This window comes from Monopterus albus, unplaced genomic scaffold, assembly GCF_001952655.1.
Source record: "Monopterus albus unplaced genomic scaffold, M_albus_1.0 scaffold258.1, whole genome shotgun sequence".
NCBI classification, from domain to species: domain Eukaryota; kingdom Metazoa; phylum Chordata; class Actinopteri; order Synbranchiformes; family Synbranchidae; genus Monopterus; species Monopterus albus.
Window position 1 is genome coordinate 211,426 of NW_018128138.1, and position 19,789 is coordinate 231,214.

The window sequence follows — 19,789 nt, forward strand, 5'->3', positions numbered from 1 at the left end:
TGACTGTTCTTGAATGGTCCAGCCAGAGCCCTGACTTAAACCCAATTGAGCATCTCTGGAGAGACCTGAAAATGGCTGTCCACCAACGTTTACCATCCAACCTGACAGAACTGGAGAGGATCTGCAAGGAGGAATGGCAGAGGATCCCCAAATGCAGGTGTGAAAAACTTGTTGCATCATTCCTAAAAAGACTCATGGCTGTATTAGCTCAAAAGGGTGCTTCTACTAAATACTGAGCAAAGGGTCTGAATACTTATGACCATGTGATATTTCAGTTTTTCTTTTTTAATAAATCTACAAAAATGTCAAACATTCTGTGTTTTTCTGTCAATATGGGGTGCTGTGTGTACATTAATGAGGAAAAAAATGAACTTAAATGATTTTAGCATATGGCTGCAATATAACAAAGAGTGAAACATTTAAGGGGGTCTGAATACTTTCCGTACCCACTGTATATCATCATGTTTTCATATCACGAGGTCTCATCACACCCCTAGAGAAGCGATTTATCAAAGTGAGACTGTGTTACAATGCAGCGTGTGTGTGTCTTACCCTGGTCATTCATGCTGTCCATGATGGTCATCAACTTCTTCAGCCTGGCCATTGATTCCTGTTCATTTCCTTTACTCATGAAGTCTGTGCCAAACCCAGGAATCATACCCTGAACACAACACAGACACACAACACAGTGAACCACATTTACACACTCTCAGCTTCTTCAGGGTTCCGGATCTGGTAAAGAAAACACAAATCTGTAAGACTTGCAATGCCTTGAGTCCAAGTCACAACACTATAAGTCTAAAGCTGTGTCCACATCCCAGATCTGGGCCACCTGTGTATGTGCTCCTAGACCTGATTCCTCTCCGACCTCTGACTGTGCAGCGCCGTCAGAACGGTCAGATCAGAAGTGGTCGTTTTAACGTCTCCTCCTCTGCACATACGGCCTGTCGCCATCATTCGGCGTCGGCCCCTCACAGACCGGTAACAATAAACATGGAGGAGAGCAACGACAGTGACGGGGTCAGTGGAGAGACCAGGACGTTTCACATGTGGTGGACGTTTATGGAGGAGCTTCTGATCAGGCCAAACTGGAAGGAACATGTCATAACCCAGTGGTTTGGGAGGAAACTGGGCCATTTGATCGTCGCACACACCACCTGGTTGTTATTCTTGTGCGCACGTGGCTCACATTTCAGTTATACATGTGCATGTGTGGCAGTTTAGGAGCTTAGCGGTGTTCACACCGGAACTGGGTACATGGTACTGACACACATGGACGGGAAGCAGGGACACAAAGATCAGAGCTGAGCGTTAAGGCTTGTGAAAGTAGCCTATGTCCATAACTGTTGTAATGTGTCACAAGTTTACATCATGTGTCACATGACTGAAGTACAGATTATGTGACTCGGTTTCAGGTGCAGCAGTTGAGTGGTCGTGTGTTTACCATGATCTGTCCAAAGGGCCCCATCTTCATGATGTTCTGAAACTGCTCGTACATGTCTCTGAGGGTGAACTGCCCTGAAGGTCAGAGGTTACAGGTCAATCATTATACCCACAATGCACTGCATATTCTCCGGGTGTGTTTGTCTAGTGTCTCACCGTGTTTGAGTTTGTCGATCAGCTCCTCATTGTCGTCCAATTTCAGCTCGTTCACTCTGTCGATCAACCCTTCGATATCGCCCATACCTAACAGGAAGAGAAGTTATTGACCGTTTCCATGGAAATGCAGAGGATACTGACAACGTGAATAACAATAAACATGGAGTGCCTGACATGTTATAAACCAAATGATTAACTGAGTCATCAGGAAAAGATCCTTAGCAAAAATTAACATTGGAACAGTACTGAAGTATTCAATCAATCATTGTTAAATTAACTGATGACTTATTATATTCAGATATTTACTGAAATATTTGATTTTCATTCAAATTTTTTAGGATCACTGACTGCTGCTGTTTCAAAATCTTGGTGAATTTTTCAGTTGACAAATTTGTCCCGATTATTTCCTGTAGTCCAGAGGTTTAGGTTTCATTGTTTTTGCTTCATTTCAGTATCAACATGTCTCCAGTCCAACGTGAGTAGACTGTTCAGCTCTAACAATGAACGCAAGTTTCTAAACATAGACACCTGTGAACCATAAAAAACCCAGGTTCTAAAACTTTACCATTAAAAAAAAGGGCTTTTGAAAATGTGAAAAATTCACACAGATATTTCACTACAGAGTTCATCACTCAGTAGCGACTAAACTATTTCAAAGTTTTCAGCTGCATGTAACATCCGGATCTTTGCTGGTCCAGCTGAGCCTGAACAGGACCCGGTGTCAGGAAGTGTCTGCTGTGACACGTGAAGGTGTTACCGAGCAGTTTGCTGATGAACGGCTGAGTCTTGAACGGCTCAAAGTCATCGATGTGTTCTCCTGTGCCGATGAAGATGATGGGACTCCTGGTGGCCGCCACGCTGACAGGGAACAGCAGAAGAAGGAGAGCATTAACATCCACCTGAGAGCTGCTGTGATGTCATCATGCAGAAGAGGATGATGGTCTTACGCGCTCAGAGCTCCTCCTCCTTTAGCGTGTCCATCCAGCTTGGTGACAATCACAGATGCTATGTCCACTTTGTCTTTGAAGGCTTTAGCCTGAGACTCACACGCCTGACCAATTGACGCATCCATCACGTACACAATGTTGTCTGGTTGCTAGGGAAACACCAGGAGAGAAAACATCTGGCAGGTCTGAGACCAGCAGAGGGACCTGAACACACCACTGCAGGGAACTAACTACACGTACTCTGTGGCGGTGCATTCAGGTACTAACCACAGACCACTTCACACACCTACAGTCCTTTCAGTCAGACCTGGGGTGGTGCGTTCAGGTACTCACCACTGCATTAGAGACTTGTAGCATCTCTTCAAACAGCGAGTCTTCCTGTTTGTGTCGTCCGCTCGTGTCCACAATGATGATCTCAAAGTTCTCGGCTTTAAACTTCTCTACGCCTTCTGAAGCGATCACCACTGGGTCCATCTCTGTGTAACTGAACAGAACATACAGGGTTAACAGCCAGTACCTGAACACGACACAGAGACAGGACAGCAGAGGACTGAGGAGTGACTCACCTGCCATAGAAGGGGATCCTGGCTTTGGTGGCGTTTTGTTTCAGCTGATCGAAGGCACCTGACAGAGAGAGACCAGTATTAGCATGAAAAATGTGTTCCAGAGAAAATGTGATGTGATGACAAGTGCTAAAATGCCCAACAAACTAAAAGAATCAAAGTTGAAACATGCTCAATTAAAGAACAACTCTGAATCCACACAGACTGTCCTGAGTTATAGCACCACAGGGGGCTGTGTTGGCGGGGGTGCTGGTTCACTTAGCAGTGAAATCCAGGAAGTCCAGTTGGATGAACAGATTCATTTCAATCTTATTACTAGGGCTGCATGATAAATTGTTTTGTGAGCGTGATTTAGATCCCTGTGTGATCTCAGTCTCACGTGACAATGAGTCTGCCATGTTTGCATTAGCAGGGAGATGCCTTGCAACAAATCAAGTGCTTATTTTTCCTCGCTAAGCTGCGTTAACCAACAGCAGGAAGGCGTTATATCACGTGATGAGCTGTAGACAGGAAGAGAAGGCCTATTCACAAACCGATCCACTGTGTTTGACAATATGAACGATATTCTGTACTATTTTTTAAACGCTGTGCTGCCTGCCCCGTGGACCTAGCGCCAAATAGCAGTTGATGCAGAAATAAATCACTTTGTAGTTATTGGTTAACGCAGCTTCGCAAGGAAAAGGGAGCAGTTGGTTTGATGCAAGGGACCCCACTGCTAACGCAAACATGGCAGAATCATCGTCACTGAGACTGTACAGGGATCTAAATCAAGCTCAGACAACGACTTATCGTGCAGCCCTACTTACTACACACTAGAACACAGCACACTGGTTTGTGACACACACTCAAAGGACGGCTGCAGCTGTTTTATGTTTGTCATGACAATCTCACGGCTAACAGCAAGGATACGGGGTTCACATTACAAAGGAATATGCACCTGGACAATCACGTGCATGTGCATTGCCAGTGCAGCATCTTGCTGGATAATGTCACATTGAAGAAAAAAAGGGAAGTTGACAAAAACTCAAACTTATGCAAATGGAATGCGAGCGACAGCCAGCTCAGATCATCTCGATTCCAGCGGAAAGAGAAGCAGAGTCATTCTCTGCTCCTCAAAGGTTGGAAATTTAAAAAAAAAAGGATGAAAAGATCACTGTCACAATGTTCAGCTTCTCCATTAACTATGACAAAGAATAACAGGTGGAAACAAATTGCAGACTTTGTTGGTGTGACAGGTACATCAGGAAACACCTGTTTAGTCGGAGCAGAGGATGGAAATGTTCAACACAACTATGAACTGATGAGAGGCCACATACTGACACTACTCCATGTGTGCATGTGAATGCAGTGTTGTGTCAAGGTGAGCAAAGCGTCACATCAGGTGACCCAAGACGAGTGGCAAGTGCCGCGTTGCATCAAGTGACCAAAGGTGAGCAAAGCGTCACATCAGGTGGTTTGAAAGCACCTTAAGTGTTTACCTGCTCTGAAGGTGTCGGCACAAATCAGACAGGTCTTCCAGCCTTTCCTCTGGTAATAATAAGCCAGCTGAAAGAAACACAGCAGAGTAAGAACAGAGAGCAGGGGCCGCTCTACACCAAACAACAACCTGTAATAGGAGAGGAGGCAGGATTAAGCCTCAAGTGTGTGACATCACCTTGGAGCAGGTTGTAGTTTTCCCGCTGCCCTGCAGACCGACAAACATGATTACGTTGTTCTTTCCTTTAGTGGGAGTCCAGGCCTTCACACCAGGGTCCACCAGCTGCAAATACACACATAAAACACAACACACACAGGGTATATACACAGCACATACACGGTCATCAACTTTTCCGCTGGAGTATTTCTTTACAAAAATCATTTATATTACACAACTTTACTACAAAAAATATTACCTTTTAGAGCTTGTTTCCCACAGTTACCTAATTTGTTGTCTTTATTTTTTATGTGCATGACTCCACCTGTTTCACTGCCCGACACCAAAGCTCCGAAGCTTATCTCACTCCTGTTTCAACACATCGTGTCAAAGCTCGTATCAAATGAAAAAACCCATGACCGGTTACGTCTGAAGCTACAAACGCCTTCACTAAGTCAGTTTGGAACGCTTCAGCTAAACTAAGTGATCTCGGCACATTAGAGGAATAATAAGAGAATCACTGAGGAGCACGGCCACGTTCACTAGAAAGACAATCATGAGAAGGTTTGTACCTGATACCAAGTACTAATCTAAACAGACGTAATGAATCTTGTTCTCCAGTCACATAACATTGTGAAAACTTTACATAAGCATCAACCATAAAGCTAGAATGCATCAGGGACACTGGACCTTCGCTGAATCAAAGCTGCTGCACAAGTTCATTTTTACTGATTCACAAAATACCCCAGATATCTGACTAGTGTTCAGAAAGAGTCATGGAAAACCCAAGGCTGGATTCTCCGATTCTTCCAGAACTTTTCCAGGCCTGACCTTGACGAGCTCCTTGAAGACGGCGTGTTGGATCATCCTCCTTTTGTTCAGGCCTGAAGCCATCTCCTCCAGGTCTATGGCAGACCTGCAAGGACACACACAGGGGACAGAGATCACCAACAGCTGCTGGACTGGACTGAACCAGGTTTAGCTCCTGGACCAGGACTCACTTGACGTTCTCTCTCAGCTGTTTGACCAGTCTGATGTTGACATCGGCCTCCAGCAGAGCAGCACACACCTCCTTCAACATGGCATTTAACACCTGAAACACACAGACATGCAAGATCATGGCCTCACACTGGTTTCTGGGAATCTCAGAGTTTCAGTGACCTCAGGAGAATGTGTATTTGGTGTGGCACACAAAGGTGCACAACAATACACATAACAATATGTCATTCAGCTGCATGGTCAATGAATCCCTTATTAAGTTATTTAGTTCTGTTTAGCCTCCATTTCTTCCCGTCATTTAGTTCTGTTTAGCCTCCATTTCTTCTCCGACTCTACAGATATTGACAAAAAAAAAACAGATGTGTGAAAATTCCACAACAAACATGGCAGACAGGTTTAAACGCTCCAAAGTTAAGTTAAGTTAATGCGATATCAAGTCCTGTGTTTAACCGATTCTATGGCAGAAAGGTTTAAACGCTCCAAAATTAAGTTAAGTTAATGTGATATCAAGTCCTGTGTTTAACCGATTCTGTCCAGCATTTTACAGTCAGCCCTGGTATTCCTGTTGATGACGTGAGGGGGACGAGTGCTCCGCCTCAGCCTGCCGCCACTGTTATACTGTGTTCCATCAGCGTCAGACTCTGGGGCCTGCAGCAGCGTGACAACCAGCTCACCTGCAGCTGATGCTCAGGACATCAGAGTCTTACTGAGTCGATACTGACTGAATGATACAGCAGAAGTGTGTTGTGACGTGTGCAGGCGCATCCCAGATCTGAACACCCCCTCTAGGTGATGAGCAGCAAGAGTGAGGACAGGGTTAATGTGTCCGTGGGTTAGTCTGATGGTGATTCAGTGTCAGGCCATCTGCTCACTACTGCTTACAGCAACAATGTGACTAGAAGGATCCACATTCAATGACTGTTACTGCACTGAGTGAAAAAAACAACAAACAGATGCTTTCATTCCACCAAACAAATCTGATAAGGGATTCATATAGATTCACATTACCTCTTCATTGATGATGGTGGCATTGCTGAGGGACCTCAGCGCCGAGGTGATCTTTCTCCCCAGGTCAGCCAACACCATGGTGACGGCCTGAACTGATCCTGAAAACACACAGAATCTGTCATTGATGCAGAAACACAGATCGCGCTCCACCGCAGAAACAGTTTCAGGATGTCCTCCCCCTCAGGTAGAACCTCCTGATGCAGGGTTTTCCCTGCCATAGAAAGGCCTAAGCACAGCTCCTAGGGATGACAGTCCAGAATGAATATAAAAACAACAGTGAGTTATAGATGCTGAGAAATAAGGGAGAGATGACGTGATCTCAAAATGAAATGTAAGCTGGCAACAGGAATGACCTGTCAATCAACAATCAGTGTTCGGAATAACATCTGTGTGAGCAGCAGCATCGTCAGGCTAATCAAACAGGTGACTGGACCCTAGGTTTCCAGTTTCCCTGACACAATCTTCAGACTGGTACAACGCATTGACATGAGGACCAGAACTTTTTTAAAAATAGTTTGATATTTAAACCAAGTTGTGCAGCCACTTCTCTGGATCTGTAAACTGTGGATGTTCAAATGTCCTTTTGTGACACATTTAACATGAAACAACAGAAAAATTAACAGAGACAACATGGAGAATTATTCTAAGTAGCCTTGAAATATAAAAACCTGCCTGTCAATATCAGCAGCCACTTGATTAGCAACAGCTCTACAGAGTAATACTGTCCCCGTGTCCTTGCTGTCTGACTTCAGTCCTGTTTATCACTGAGCACACAGTATTCTGGAAGCCGCTTCTATATTTACATACATAGGTGACCAGAATATTAGGAACACCACAAACTATGAGCTCGTGATCAAACAAACATGTTCAAACACTGAACATTAGCCATTATACACATCTGATGCAACATTTCACCACATGAATTCTGACTGATCTGGGGTCTGTCTGATGAAGTTTAAAATTTATCCACTCACCCTGTGTGTTGCAGCAGAGACTGTGTAGTTGTGTGTGTGCGCGTGTATTTGTCCGTTGGGAGGGGAACCCCCCCTATGAGCACGCTCAGTGAGTCAGCAGGTCAGCTGACAGGTGAAGATCCAATGTGCAGCCACTCTCTTCCTGTACAGACAAGAGGAAACATCATCAAATCAAGCGATCCAGTCCCACAGTCACAGAGATCTTAAAACACAACACGGACTCATTCAGGGTCACAAAGAATGCCCTGGTCACCAGATTAACTCTGGCTACACCGGCACATTAACCTGTGGGTAACCAAGATTGATGCCTTATGTGGTCTGTAGTTTGTGCTGCTGTGCTGAAGTTGAGCAGATTATTAGTATTATTGAGTCCAGCTGAGTCAGAGGGACAGATTCAAGACTGAAACCAGTCAACTCATTCAGATTCATCACATGATAATTTACTTCATAAACAGAGAAAACTGAGCCAGTCCACTCTGGTATTCTTTTTGATTCACAGTGAAGCATATGAGCTTAAGTAACAGAACGTTTGAGTTTCAGAAGCTACATCAGCACTAACAATATGTTCATTAGAGCAACAATAACTAGTTAATATTTGCGCTTTCCGTCTCGTATGATGCGATGTTTTGTCACCCTGGTCTGGGAGATGTAACGGGCAGTTTCACTAGTTTCTAACATTTTGTTTCATAGAGCAAGTCATTTAGACAGAGTAATCGAAAACAAAAATAAAGGTACAGAAATAATAATGCATTGTGTTTGCATTCCTGTTGTAAAAATGATTTTCTGTTTAAGCCATTTCACTCGTCTCCTAAATTAAAGCCGAAAGCAGAACATGTTTGTGTTTTCGATATTTAATGCAAATGCCTAAACAAAGAAGTGATCAAAACAACTGACTGTTTAGTTTCAGCGCAGTGAATCTGATGCAGTTTTAAACCCACATAACACAATAATTACTCAACTTTATCATCCAAACATTTATCATCCAGACCTGAGTGCGTCTCTGATCATATCACCATATCGATAATCACACTAATAGATTGTATATCTTCATTTGTCACGCTGTTTGCGGTGCTAACGCTGCTGAGTAGTTCAACGTTAGCAGTTAGCCTTGTTCGTTCACAGAGAACGGGAGTTAGCTGTTAGCTCATTTAGCCGCATGTTAGCCGTTTAATGGTAACAGTAAGCGGGTTAAACAGAATAAAGTGTGAGCACACAGCGGGAACATTAAGAGGTTAAATTACACAGAACTAAAGAAAAACTTACCAGTTTTACCGTCTCTCTGTGAGTTTATTCAAATAGCAGCTGAAACTCTCACAGGCACGTCATCCAATCCTGACTGACCCGGAAGCACGCAAGTCCTCTTCTACATTAAATGTCCAGGAAAACTCATGAGCACCACCTGGTGGCCCAAATTCTCCGTTCATCCGATCCTGAACAACCAGAGGATTAGGGTCCTGAGGCCTCACCACAAAGCGAGTTCAGATTAGTCTGGATCTCTTGCCGTTACCTGTCTGCACCGAGTCCAGCCTCAGTGCTGCAGCACAGTGTTTCTACACTTTGATCACTGTTAGACATCAGTTCATTGCTACTATAATCATTATTATACAGTGAACATGTTCTGACCACAGTGATATTGGTTATCCCTGGTGAAGGTCCGTTTACCTTTAACAGAACTCGAGTTTGTGCCTTTTTGCTCTCAGGATCTCAAACTACACCTGATTCTTTTATTTCATTTTTTAACACATGCAGGCTATTAAACTGTGATAATTACACCAACAGAGCCCTGCGATGGATTGGCGACCTGTCCAGGGTGTACCCCGCCTTCGCCCGATTGCGGGCCGGGATTGGCTCCAGCCCCTCCCGTGACCCTGTTCAGGGATTAAGCGGTAGAAAATGAATGAATTACACCAACAGGTCAAAATTCCTCTCAATACGTTCTCATCTAAAACCATAATTTTATCAACACTGTTTTAAATGTCAGAAAACAATCCTTACATATCTGAAAATGTGGTTCAAGGTCCTGATCAGCAGGTCTGACCTCTAAGGACTGGCTGCTATGACAACTTGAGTTAAATGTGAAAATGGCTTTAAAAAGCAGAAATGTGTGATCTTGAGAAGTTGGTGATCCACATACAAAAAGCTGGGCTCGGGTGTGAGGGAACAAATTTTATTTTATAATCTGGTTTTATTTCAAATCATCAAATGTTTCTGACATGATGGATGTCTGTGAGCAGGTTCCGTATCCATGTAGCCTACAGAGTAGTACAGGTGGATGAAGGTCAGAGGTCATCATACAGTGCTGTCAATCTGCAGCCAACTTCCTTCCACTGAAGAATCTGACTGGACAAACTCTGCAGGTCCACCACCAAAGCCAGCAGCTGGGCAAGAGAGGTATTCTGACACAGAGAGAGAATCAATTGTTATCCTCCTAACAAACTAGGGGGTATTATATACTAAACCTGTCACAAATTACCATCAGCTGCAAAAAATAGCACAGCACCCTTTTTTTTTTCTTTTTTAAGCATATTTACCAACACTGATGATGTAAATGAAGATGGCTCCAGCTTTGTTGGGTTTTCCTTATAATACTGCAAGTCCTGATTATGTAAAGTGTCCTGAGACAACTGTTGTGAATTGGTGCTATACAAATGAATTGAACTGAACTGCAGCTGTGTTAATTTGAATACACCTGGACTGAGAAGTCCACATGTATGCAACATGTGTAGTAGAAGTCCAAGTTCACTGTGACCAAACTGTAATATGGCTGAAGAAACCAACAAACGCATTCTGCAGGTGCAGTCACGTTGCCTCCTGCTGGTCAAGTCATCTTTCATTTCGTTCAGTAAGTGAAGCATGGTTTGACCTGAAAGCCTGTAAAAGTCCCTCACATTCTCCTCTGGCGAGTGATGCCATTTACAAACACCCTGTCCCTCATCTCAGCTCCACGATCTGCCGGACAGCAGGGCCGCACATTTTACCCCCGCTTTCTCCTGACCTTACATTTCAGCCGCAGTTCCCTCTGTCGTAGCCGTGGTAAATCGGGTGCTGAGGGTATCTGCATAAATTTCCACTCTCTCCTCCCTGATTTTTGTGTCCCTGAATGAGAACCCAGAAAATACACTGCTCAAAAAAAATAAAGGGAACACAAAAATAAGACATTCAACTATGTTGTGTTCCCTTTATTTTTTTGAGCAGTATACATATTGCATGAGACCCTGTGTCCCCTCCACAAACCCCACTGTGACTCCTTAGAAAATATGAATTTCAGTGTTTAGCACCAAAAAATGAGCCGTAAAACCTTAGTAAATATCCCCCTTACATTCAAAACAGAGACAAACAGAAGAAACATTTCTACATTAAGTCCTGACCAGCAGCTGTTAACAAAATGAAGTAACATGAACATAAATACAATAAAACCATATAAACTTCAAAGCAGTTGGACCAGTTATACAACTGGTGCTTCTATTAATTTGTCCACCCCATCTATATGACAGAAATAACACAAGACACATCTCTCTATATAACAAAACAAACACCAGATCTGTCAGTATAACACAGTCCAGCTGACAGCGCCACAATGACCACACAGGTGAACCAACACCTCTGTGAAACCATCTGATCATCATCATCACCTTCCTGAGGAAGGGTTTACTGCACCGCTGTTGGAACAGACTGACTTAGTTTGGCATAGGGGTTCCTAATAAACTGACCAGCTGAGAGAGGCGGTCTCTGGTTGTGGTCCAGCTGTGGATGGAGCTCAGCTTCTCCTCCAGAGTCTCTATGAAGTCCAGCAGCATCTTCACCACCTCCACCACACACCTGAAACAGAGACCAACACAGACCCTTTCCTGAATGTACCACGCTGGCCTCTGTACTGGTTCAGTCTTACTAAGGAAACAACAGCTCCTGGACTTTGTCTGGTCTGGGTCTGACCCAGGGTCAGGCAGATTCAGACTTAGGCTACTGATGTGGTTTTAGATTCTGAACCAGATATTTTTTATAATTTTAATAAGTTCATGTTATTAAAACATTTCTGTTTCATAAAACATCTTTAGTCCAGTGGAGTCCAAATGAAGTGAAGTCAGAACAATGCAGCCAGGATTTAGCGTGATCCCAAACCCACTGCTGGTCTCTGTCACAGTTGATTTTAAACATCTTGCTGATGGACATAATCTGAAGCGACCCAGTTCACATCCCAGCGTCAGTGTCAGTCTGCTGCTTCATGTTTGTGTGGATCATCTGCAGAGCCACACAATCTCACCTGGGGCCTCATTTATCAACCGTGCGTATGCACACTTATGTGCTTATGAACCTTTCCATGCATAAAAGGTGATTCATCAATAACCTCATATGTAAGAGTGTGCATAAATTTAGAATCACGTTCGACCATGTGTATGCACAGACACTGTGGAGAACGTAATCACAGTAAGAACTACACCCACCACTCCAACATAGTGGAGTATTTTATTCTTTTGAAGAAAGGGAAATCACCTGCTGTAGTGTGGAACTGAGTTGATTTAGATTCAAATTTGTCTTTAGTTCTTCTTTTATGTCGATAATGCCCTGAATGCTCTCCTCTCGTTTCTAGATCACAGCTTCAGTGAGGACCCTCAGCTCACAAGCTGCCAATCTTCAAGTCATTCTCCTAATGTTTTATCATATTGATATCAAATATTTCATTCGTTATGTTGATTTAAGCATCTTTGCCTTTAAAAGCCTTGTTTAAATAAAAGGTATTATTACTACTGCTATGTGGACCTGAGAGTGGTTGCCATGGAAACCATCTCTACCTGTGCAGGTGAGCCTGGATGGGCAGGTTGGTGTGGCCTGGCAGCTTCATCAGCCTCTGTTTCAGATGGTTCTGATCCTTCAGGACATCCTGCAGGTGACCACAGAACATCTGCAACATCTGGAACCTCTGAGCTGCAAAATCAGGAATCATCTCAAAACACTGATCAGTTTCACAAAACCAGTCGATTTAACAGAGAAAGAATTAGAGTTGTCATTAATAAGACAATCCATTTACAAATGTCTTTCAACACTCACTGAGGTGAAACGGGTGGGTGACATCAGCGTACTCCTTCTCTGTCTGCAGCAGCTCCGTCTGCAGCTGCAGCTGAGTGGATACCAGAGGTCAGAGTTCAATCAGAGCAGGACACTGGACACCAGCATCAAACTGATGTAAGTGTTCACACTGCAAACACATTCAGGTCCAGGTCATCAGGACAAACCCAGGAGAAAATGTCAAAAAACCCAGTCTCCAGTGGCTCTGCACATCTTCATGCACACTGCCCAGCAATGCAAAGTAGTCTCTATACATTTAATCAAATCTGAGTAAAGACTTTAATCTAACTCTGTACTTGTGTATTATTAAAAGTATAATTTCTCTAAGAACAGCTTTTAGAAGCTGCTGAAACATGAGCTGCACTGTCACAAAGAAACAAGATCACCTGGCAGGTCAAACTCAGAATGAAAACCAATTAAAATAAAAAGCCTGACACCAGCTGACAGAACTCAGAGCTGCAAAAACTTCCTTTAAATCACTGGATTTAACTGGAATTCCATTTATTGCATTGGTTTCTGTCTGAAGCTTAACACCAAACAGAGAAGTACTCAATTCCTGGAATATGGGCTGTCCATTATCAAATTAATTTGTTCAAGAATAATACTGAAAAACAAATAAGGGATCAGAAAGCTGACAATCACATTTGGTGCGTCTCCCTTCACACAGTGGAAACCACCCAAAAGCAGAATGAATTATATTCTGCAGCTGAAATAAGAACAATCAGAAAAGATGAAGCGATTACAAAATGTTTTAGTTTGTGTCCAGCTTAAAAACTTGTTCTTGCTCAGACCGACTTGTCATTGTAGTCATTTTATATTTTGCATGCCGATACACTGGGTGACAGCAGATTTCTTAACATTTAAAAGATAGAGGAAAAAAAAAATCAAGTCTAATCAGAAGCTGCAGAAACAAACATTGATTGCAGACTTTCAGGAGTTTAGAGAAGCAGGGCATGACATCAGATCAAAGTGTACCCCATCCAGCTGTCTCCGTGTCCTGATTCGGTGGTTGGCCTCATGCAGGCGAGAGGAGAAGGCAGGGCTTAGCCTATAGGAGGTGGAGTCGATTTCCTCCTGAGGACAGGTAGAGACAGAACATGTGGTCAGAGAAACATGATAAACCTGTTCTGTGATGGGTTTGTGTCAGATTCTACTGAAACAATCTCAGGTCATGGTTTACACATAGACACACCTTAGTTTTCTTTGCACCCTTCACTCTGGGTTTACCTTGGCACACACACAGACAACAGGTAAATGTTGACATGGGCACACTTTGTTTCTGTAGAATGCATTTGTTGCTTGGTTCTTATGGTTTGTGATTCAAACTGAACAATGACACAAATTGTCCACTTTAAGTGTAACTGAGGCCAGGGAAGAAGCTGATGAAGAAGGCTGGCTCTGTGCTGAGGCCTCTGGAGAGGAGGATGCTGCACAGACTGATGGACATCGTGGAGAATGATGACCCTCCTGACCTACAGGTGACACAGCAGAGCATGCCCAGTCAAAGGCTGGATGCTACAGGAAGTGTCTCCTGTCACCGCCATCATTCTGTACAATGACCCTCCTCTGTGCCGGGAGAGGGAACTCCTCCTCTGACTACATACATTTGTTAACACCCATGGATGCCCCTTAATCTTCTTCTTTCGGCTGTTCCCGTTAGGTGTTGACACAGTGAATCATCTGTTTCCACCTAACCCTATCTTCAGCATCCTCAGCATCCTCAGATGGATGCACCTTAATGTGCAGTTATTTTTTTCAACTGACTCAGTTACAGTGTATATTAGTTTACCCTGTTTAAGGCTTCTTTGCTTTTATTTGATACATTTTAAAGTTATTTTTACTCCACAGCTTATTTAGCTTTGTATAAGTGTTTCATTACGTCTGCTCGTTTCGGTACAACTTCTCTTTGGGCTATAAAGCAGACAATCCGACCATATGGCGTGACCAGTCAGTGTACAGTCACTTCACACCCCTCACTTGAAAGTGTAATTGCTGCCACAGGAGTCGTGTCTAAGAACGTGTTTTCACTGTGAGTGTAGACTGATGAACAAACAACAGTTTTAGACAAGTTTTTACCTGAGACAACGCTCCTCTGGAGACGCACCTTGCCATCAGGGCGGCAGCTGGGGTCACCAGGAAGGGACACTGGAGCATCTGAAACACAGTCAGCAACGAGGAAAAACGTCTGAAATGTCTCAGGTTAAAAACAGTCTGACGTTTAATTATTCATCTTCTGTTTCGATCCTAATTTACACAGAAAGCTACTGTGCGTCCAGTTACGGAAGACAACTCAAAACCAAGGAGAACATTTGTATAAAACATATCTTCACCTACACGATAGTTCTGTAATGTATGTCGAGCTGAAAAGTGGCGAATAAACGAAAGACGTTTCTTTCTTACCGTTTAAAGCGAACACTCTGCTCTACAATCCAAAACAACGACAAGAGCAACTACACCGAACCCGCCAGGACGATTTGAGTTCCTATTGTTTCTTCCTCTCCTGAAACATTTGGCGGATTGGCAAGTCCCGGCGACATTACTGCTCCCCCACCAGGGCAGAAGGAGAACTGCACCTAGTCGTTATTTAATCTCCGTCAACGTCCTGAGAAAAAAAATCTCTTTTACAAGTACTGCATTATAAAAAGGTAGTTCTTTTTACATAACATCAGCTTAAATCAAACATTTAAAAGAAACTAATAGGCTCCCATCCATGTTTATGCAATATATTATTGGGTTTTCTTTTACACTTTGATAACAGTATTGTAGCTTATATGTGGAGTTTACCTGCAGACCCATATTACCCTACTATTATATTATTATTGTGCTTTTATAGTCTACTATCCTACCTGGAAAATACACTGTATTAACTGATCTGTTCTCGCCTGGTTTTGTGTTTTGATGAACCAAAAACAATTTCCCACTCAGGTGGACAGTAAACATATTCCATTCTATTCTATGCTGTAAGTGTGTGTGTGTGTGTGTGTGTGTGTGTGTGTGTGTGTGTGTGTGTGTGTGTGTGAGAGAGCGAGAGAGAGAGAGAGAGAGAGAGAGTGAGTGAGGGTACAAACAGGTCTGGCTGCATTCTCACGCACTTACAATAAATGATTTTTTTTTTTATACGAGCATTGTGACGTCATTTCTAAGCCCAGCCTATATTACAAACTAAATTAGTCCCATAAATATTTCCACTGCGCTAGCCTATTAGTACTTTTGTCCTGAATCGTTTTCATCTCTGCACAAACAAGTTGAAATCAGTAAAATACGATTCTGACTGACAGACACCATCATCACCATCCAGCAGGTGGCAGCATCTTCCCATTTTCACAATGGATGAGCAGGTGTCTTTCATTTATCCTGGTTAGGGTCTGCAAAGGAGCCTGCATCAGACTGAGGTTCAGGTGCAACAGGGACTCAGGAAAGTCCTCATCAATATGTAGAACACACTGAGATTAAACAGCAGGCTGCAGAGGTGCATCGACCTGTAACTGGTTTCCTGGTTTTCAAATGGAAACATCTGGTCACCTGAACACCTGGTCACCTGACTGTTTTATTTTGGTGAATGACTCCAAGATACTGTGAATCATCCTTCTGAAACATTTCCTACTGTAAAAAATGATCAGACCATGTTCTTTATACATCTATAATCTAATCCAATTCCTGTCAGTCCCGAAGAGAAGTCTCACTTAAATTGGTCTGGGGTGTCCTCTGTCTTTTCCTCTGTAATTTGGGGGAGGTGGGGGGAAATTCCTGGCAAGTCCTCGCACAGCTAAGCGCCTCCAGTAGACAAATGTGTGAACTGTAGTACTGATCTGGAGACGTAACTTCGATTTCACTTTATCCTGATGGTAGTCTGTGGGTGTTGCTGTCTGAGCTCTTCATCCAGGACAGCTTCCATAATCTGATCTGAGATCAGATGAAAGCAAAGGTCAGAGGTCACACGGTGTTCAGGTGAGACAGTGTCTGACCTCCAGGTAAACTCACTCACTTGTGGACTGCAGTAGATGACTGACAGCAGAGGAAGAAAGAAAATATTTCAGCGCGTGTGTGTCGATGGCTGGGCCGATAAAACAGAGTTGAAGAGTTCAGGGAGAAACAAAGGCACCGACACGCCTTTAATAACAGGCTGTAGCACACACACACACACGATGCATTGTCTTATGTTCTGATTTATTAAAACACTGGTGGAAAGTAACTAAGTACATCTACTCAAGTACACTTCTGAGTTACTTGTGATATTTTCTTTTCATGCCACCTTATACTTCATTGCATTTCAGAGGAAATATTTTACTTTTCATCTGACAGTTTAAGTTACAATTAAGACTTTAAAAGGAAAATATATGAAGAATTTAAATTATTGTGGTTGAAAATTAAATATTTCAAAATAATAATTTGTCATTTTAACCTTTGATGGGGAGTAAATACATGTATATGTTTCAATAAGCACAATTTGAACATAAACCAACATGAATAAATGTCGGGCACAACACTGTGGATGAATAAAGCACTGACACTGTGGGTGTGAGGCTTCCTGCTGTTGTTCACTGCAGTTACAACTAGATCAGGCACATTGACACGTACCTGCTGTACTGCATGACCAAAAGCCTCAGACACTAAAACAGCTTCAGTTCTGGATACCTGGGCTTGCCGTGGTGCTGCAGGACAGAGCGACATCTCCTGATGACGGAGAAGAATCTCTGACCTGTTGGTCGTCTGAAACCTGTCTCCACTGAAACCGCTCATATACGTACGGTGCTTTTTCTTTACGTATACATGTTGTTATTACATGTAGACCGGAGAAGCCGGGGATCAAACTGCTGACCCTCCGGTTAAGGGAGGACCTGTTCTACCTCCTGCACCACAGCCACCCGTAATAGAAAGTACTCACCCTGAACCACTGTGGACTGTGAAGAAAGTGACAAACCTAAACACCAGGAACCATCTCCCTCATGGGGACCCTACAGATGCACCTTCATCCTGGACCCAAAGAAGTCAATGCACCTTCCTCTGAGGGACCCTAAAGAAAGTGATGCACCAACTCCTGTAGACCACCTCACCCATAGGGGCCCTAAACAAAGGGGACCCTAGAGAAAACAACGCACCAGACTGTGAAACCTCAGTAAATGTAACACACCTTCCTTCCTGGGGAGCCACAGGAATGTCCAGGTTCAAGTCCAGTGCCAGGTTTAGTCTCTGTTAGGGTCCCCTCCCTGTGACCTCACTTCCTGTCTGCTGGAGTCTGTCAGTCTGTGTGAGGAGGTCATGGACAGGTGACAGGCATGTCAGTTTCTGCTGGAACTGGATAATTATTACTGAGGAGCTTTTAGTGTGACAGCTGCAGGATTTACAGTCCTGTGAGTCACACTGAAACCCTGAACCTCCGCCTCTTCAGGATCCTGAATCACAAACATGAGCTGTACAAAGATGTCATCACTGTCAAGTGAAAACACCTCCAGGTGGAATTCATCGACCCTCATGTAGATCAGAGACTGATTACTTCTGTCCCTATGGATAGGAAACAGCTGAGTCTTCTGTATATGGGACTGATCAAAACTGGATTCAAGCTGCTGAAATGGATCTATTCCAGTCCATTGAGACTCTGCAGAGACCACCAGGCTCAGAATTCTCCTATAAAATGTGCTGTTCAGCTCTATTTAGTTTAAGACTCTATACAAGAATTGTCCCAGGTCAAAGTGGTCTGGAACTCAAGCAGCAAGATTCTTAGTCCAGTTCTATGAATTCTGAGGGTCTTAGCCATGCACGTGTACAACTCTGCTCTGCGCAGCCCCAACTGGTCCAAAATACTGTAGCAAAGGCAGGAAAGATGTAACTAGTCCCTCACTCAATACCAGGGCTCCTGTTACCAGTTCAAAAGGTCCAGAATTTGTAGCATGGCTCTTAGTTTAGGTTTAACCAGTCTAGAATTTTGTAGTCCAAATATAGTCTGTAGTCTAAATTCTAAATGGCACTGCAGGTCTGCTTAGACCAAACATTCTGGTTCCTGGTCCAAAAGGTCCAGAATTCTTTAGTGAGACACTTCTGGGGTCAATACATCTTTAACTTTGCAACAGAGATATAAGTCTGGTTCTTTCTGGTCCAATTTAAGTGGTCCACTGCTTGGATACAGACCAAATGGTGCAGCATTCTGAGGCAAAGCTCCTGATCTACATGTCAGGTCTAACATTTTGCAGTGAGGCCCAAGTGGTCCCGGACTCTGCAGCAGGACATTCAGTTGTTCCAGGCTCAAGACTATGTCCAGGAGTTTTCATTTGCTGCTGTTAGTTGCTGTTTTAACAACTCGTCAATGAAGCTGAGTGTGGTCAGGTTTTATACTGCAAAGCAAAAGGTCCAAGCAGTGTTCCAAGCAACGTCAGTGCATAAAGCTTTATGCCCAAATGTGTTGGTCTCTTATTGTTGCAATTAAAGTTGCTCAGAATACTTCAAATGTTGCCAGACCTTTTGCTTTCCAGTTTGTCCACCTTGCCAGTGGGTGAGGTCGTACCAGTAACTTCCACTGAAAACTCATCTCCATCTAAAAGACTAAAGACTAAAGATAAATAAAGTCATTTCTCATCGCTTTCCTCCTCCTCCTCTTTGTGTCCTTGCAGCCTTTTGGTGTAAGTGTCCTTTAATCCAGTGGCTCATCCAGTTAATCCAGTGTGATAATGGTGAGCAGTGATCGGCTGTTCTGCTCTGTTACTCGCTCATTAGCAGCTTTACACCGTCAGACTGGAACCACTGAGGCAGAGTAAAAACCAGAATAAAGACCAGCAGAAACTGACCTGGGACCAGTTAGAGAAACAGTGTCTGATCATGAAAGGTCAGATCTTGAGCCAATGAAATCGACTGATACTGATGGCGCTGCTTCTGCCAGTCCACTTGTTCTGTGCTGGAGTCGCAGCTGTAAAGACTGAGCAGCAACAACACGCTTGGCTACCTCTCGCTGTTTAAGCAGAAACAAGGGGAGAGAAGGGGCATCTTTGCTTAGACTGCTGCCCCCGCAAC

General features: G+C 43.5%; 2 protein-coding genes across 5 annotated transcripts in view; both read right to left on the minus strand.

The window, feature by feature from the left end:
- Positions 1-9,104, minus strand: part of srp54 (signal recognition particle 54) — a 14,324-nt gene extending 5,220 nt beyond the window's left edge. Inside the window, exons 1-14 of one of the 2 annotated variants that reach the window (XM_020621369.1) lie at positions 8,987-9,104; positions 7,724-7,865; positions 6,750-6,847; positions 5,744-5,835; positions 5,574-5,658; positions 4,764-4,868; positions 4,588-4,654; positions 3,113-3,170; positions 2,880-3,030; positions 2,547-2,695; positions 2,357-2,457; positions 1,600-1,686; positions 1,445-1,518; positions 553-661 (exon numbers count right to left, since the gene is read on the minus strand). In XM_020621369.1, the coding sequence (XP_020477025.1) occupies positions 553-661; positions 1,445-1,518; positions 1,600-1,686; positions 2,357-2,457; positions 2,547-2,695; positions 2,880-3,030; positions 3,113-3,170; positions 4,588-4,654; positions 4,764-4,868; positions 5,574-5,658; positions 5,744-5,835; positions 6,750-6,827 (1,156 nt within the window). In that variant the 5' untranslated portion in view covers positions 6,828-6,847; positions 7,724-7,865; positions 8,987-9,104. Of the gene's footprint in view, positions 1-552; positions 662-1,444; positions 1,519-1,599; positions 1,687-2,356; positions 2,458-2,546; positions 2,696-2,879; positions 3,031-3,112; positions 3,171-4,587; positions 4,655-4,763; positions 4,869-5,573; positions 5,659-5,743; positions 5,836-6,749; positions 6,848-7,723; positions 7,866-8,711; positions 8,868-8,986 lie in introns of those variants that run through there. The other variant, XM_020621370.1, reaches the window with a different exon arrangement.
- Positions 9,105-9,876: 772 nt separating this feature from the next.
- haus2 (HAUS augmin like complex subunit 2) lies at positions 9,877-15,305 on the minus strand. Of its 3 annotated transcripts, none has more exons than XM_020621398.1 (7): positions 15,188-15,305; positions 14,864-14,941; positions 13,763-13,861; positions 12,770-12,839; positions 12,514-12,646; positions 11,434-11,542; positions 9,877-10,119 (listed from the first exon to the last, which is right to left on the minus strand). In XM_020621398.1, the coding sequence occupies exons 2-7, from the start codon at positions 14,939-14,941 to the stop codon at positions 10,003-10,005; spliced, it is 606 nt and encodes a 201-aa protein (XP_020477054.1). In that variant the 5' UTR covers positions 15,188-15,305; the 3' UTR covers positions 9,877-10,002. The 3 variants fall into 3 exon arrangements, with proteins under 3 accessions (XP_020477054.1, XP_020477055.1, XP_020477056.1); XM_020621399.1 differs by having other exon boundaries at positions 15,122-15,200; XM_020621400.1 differs by lacking the exons at positions 14,864-14,941; positions 15,188-15,305 and adding an exon at positions 13,980-14,255.
- Between the last annotated feature and the right edge of the window lie 4,484 nt (positions 15,306-19,789).

Bases quoted from the DNA above. Each gene is read 5' to 3' on its own strand.
- haus2 (XM_020621398.1), bottom strand. From the start codon at position 14,941: ATGCTCCAGTGTCCCTTCCTGGTGACCCCAGCTGCCGCCCTGATGGCA. The intron at 13,862-14,863 runs GTAAAAACTTGT...ACCTGTCCTCAG, and splicing joins CCAGAGGAGCGTTGTCTCAG to GAGGAAATCGACTCCACCTC. The intron at 12,840-13,762 runs GTACACTTTGAT...GTATCCACTCAG, and splicing joins CACGGAGACAGCTGGATGGG to CTGCAGCTGCAGACGGAGCT.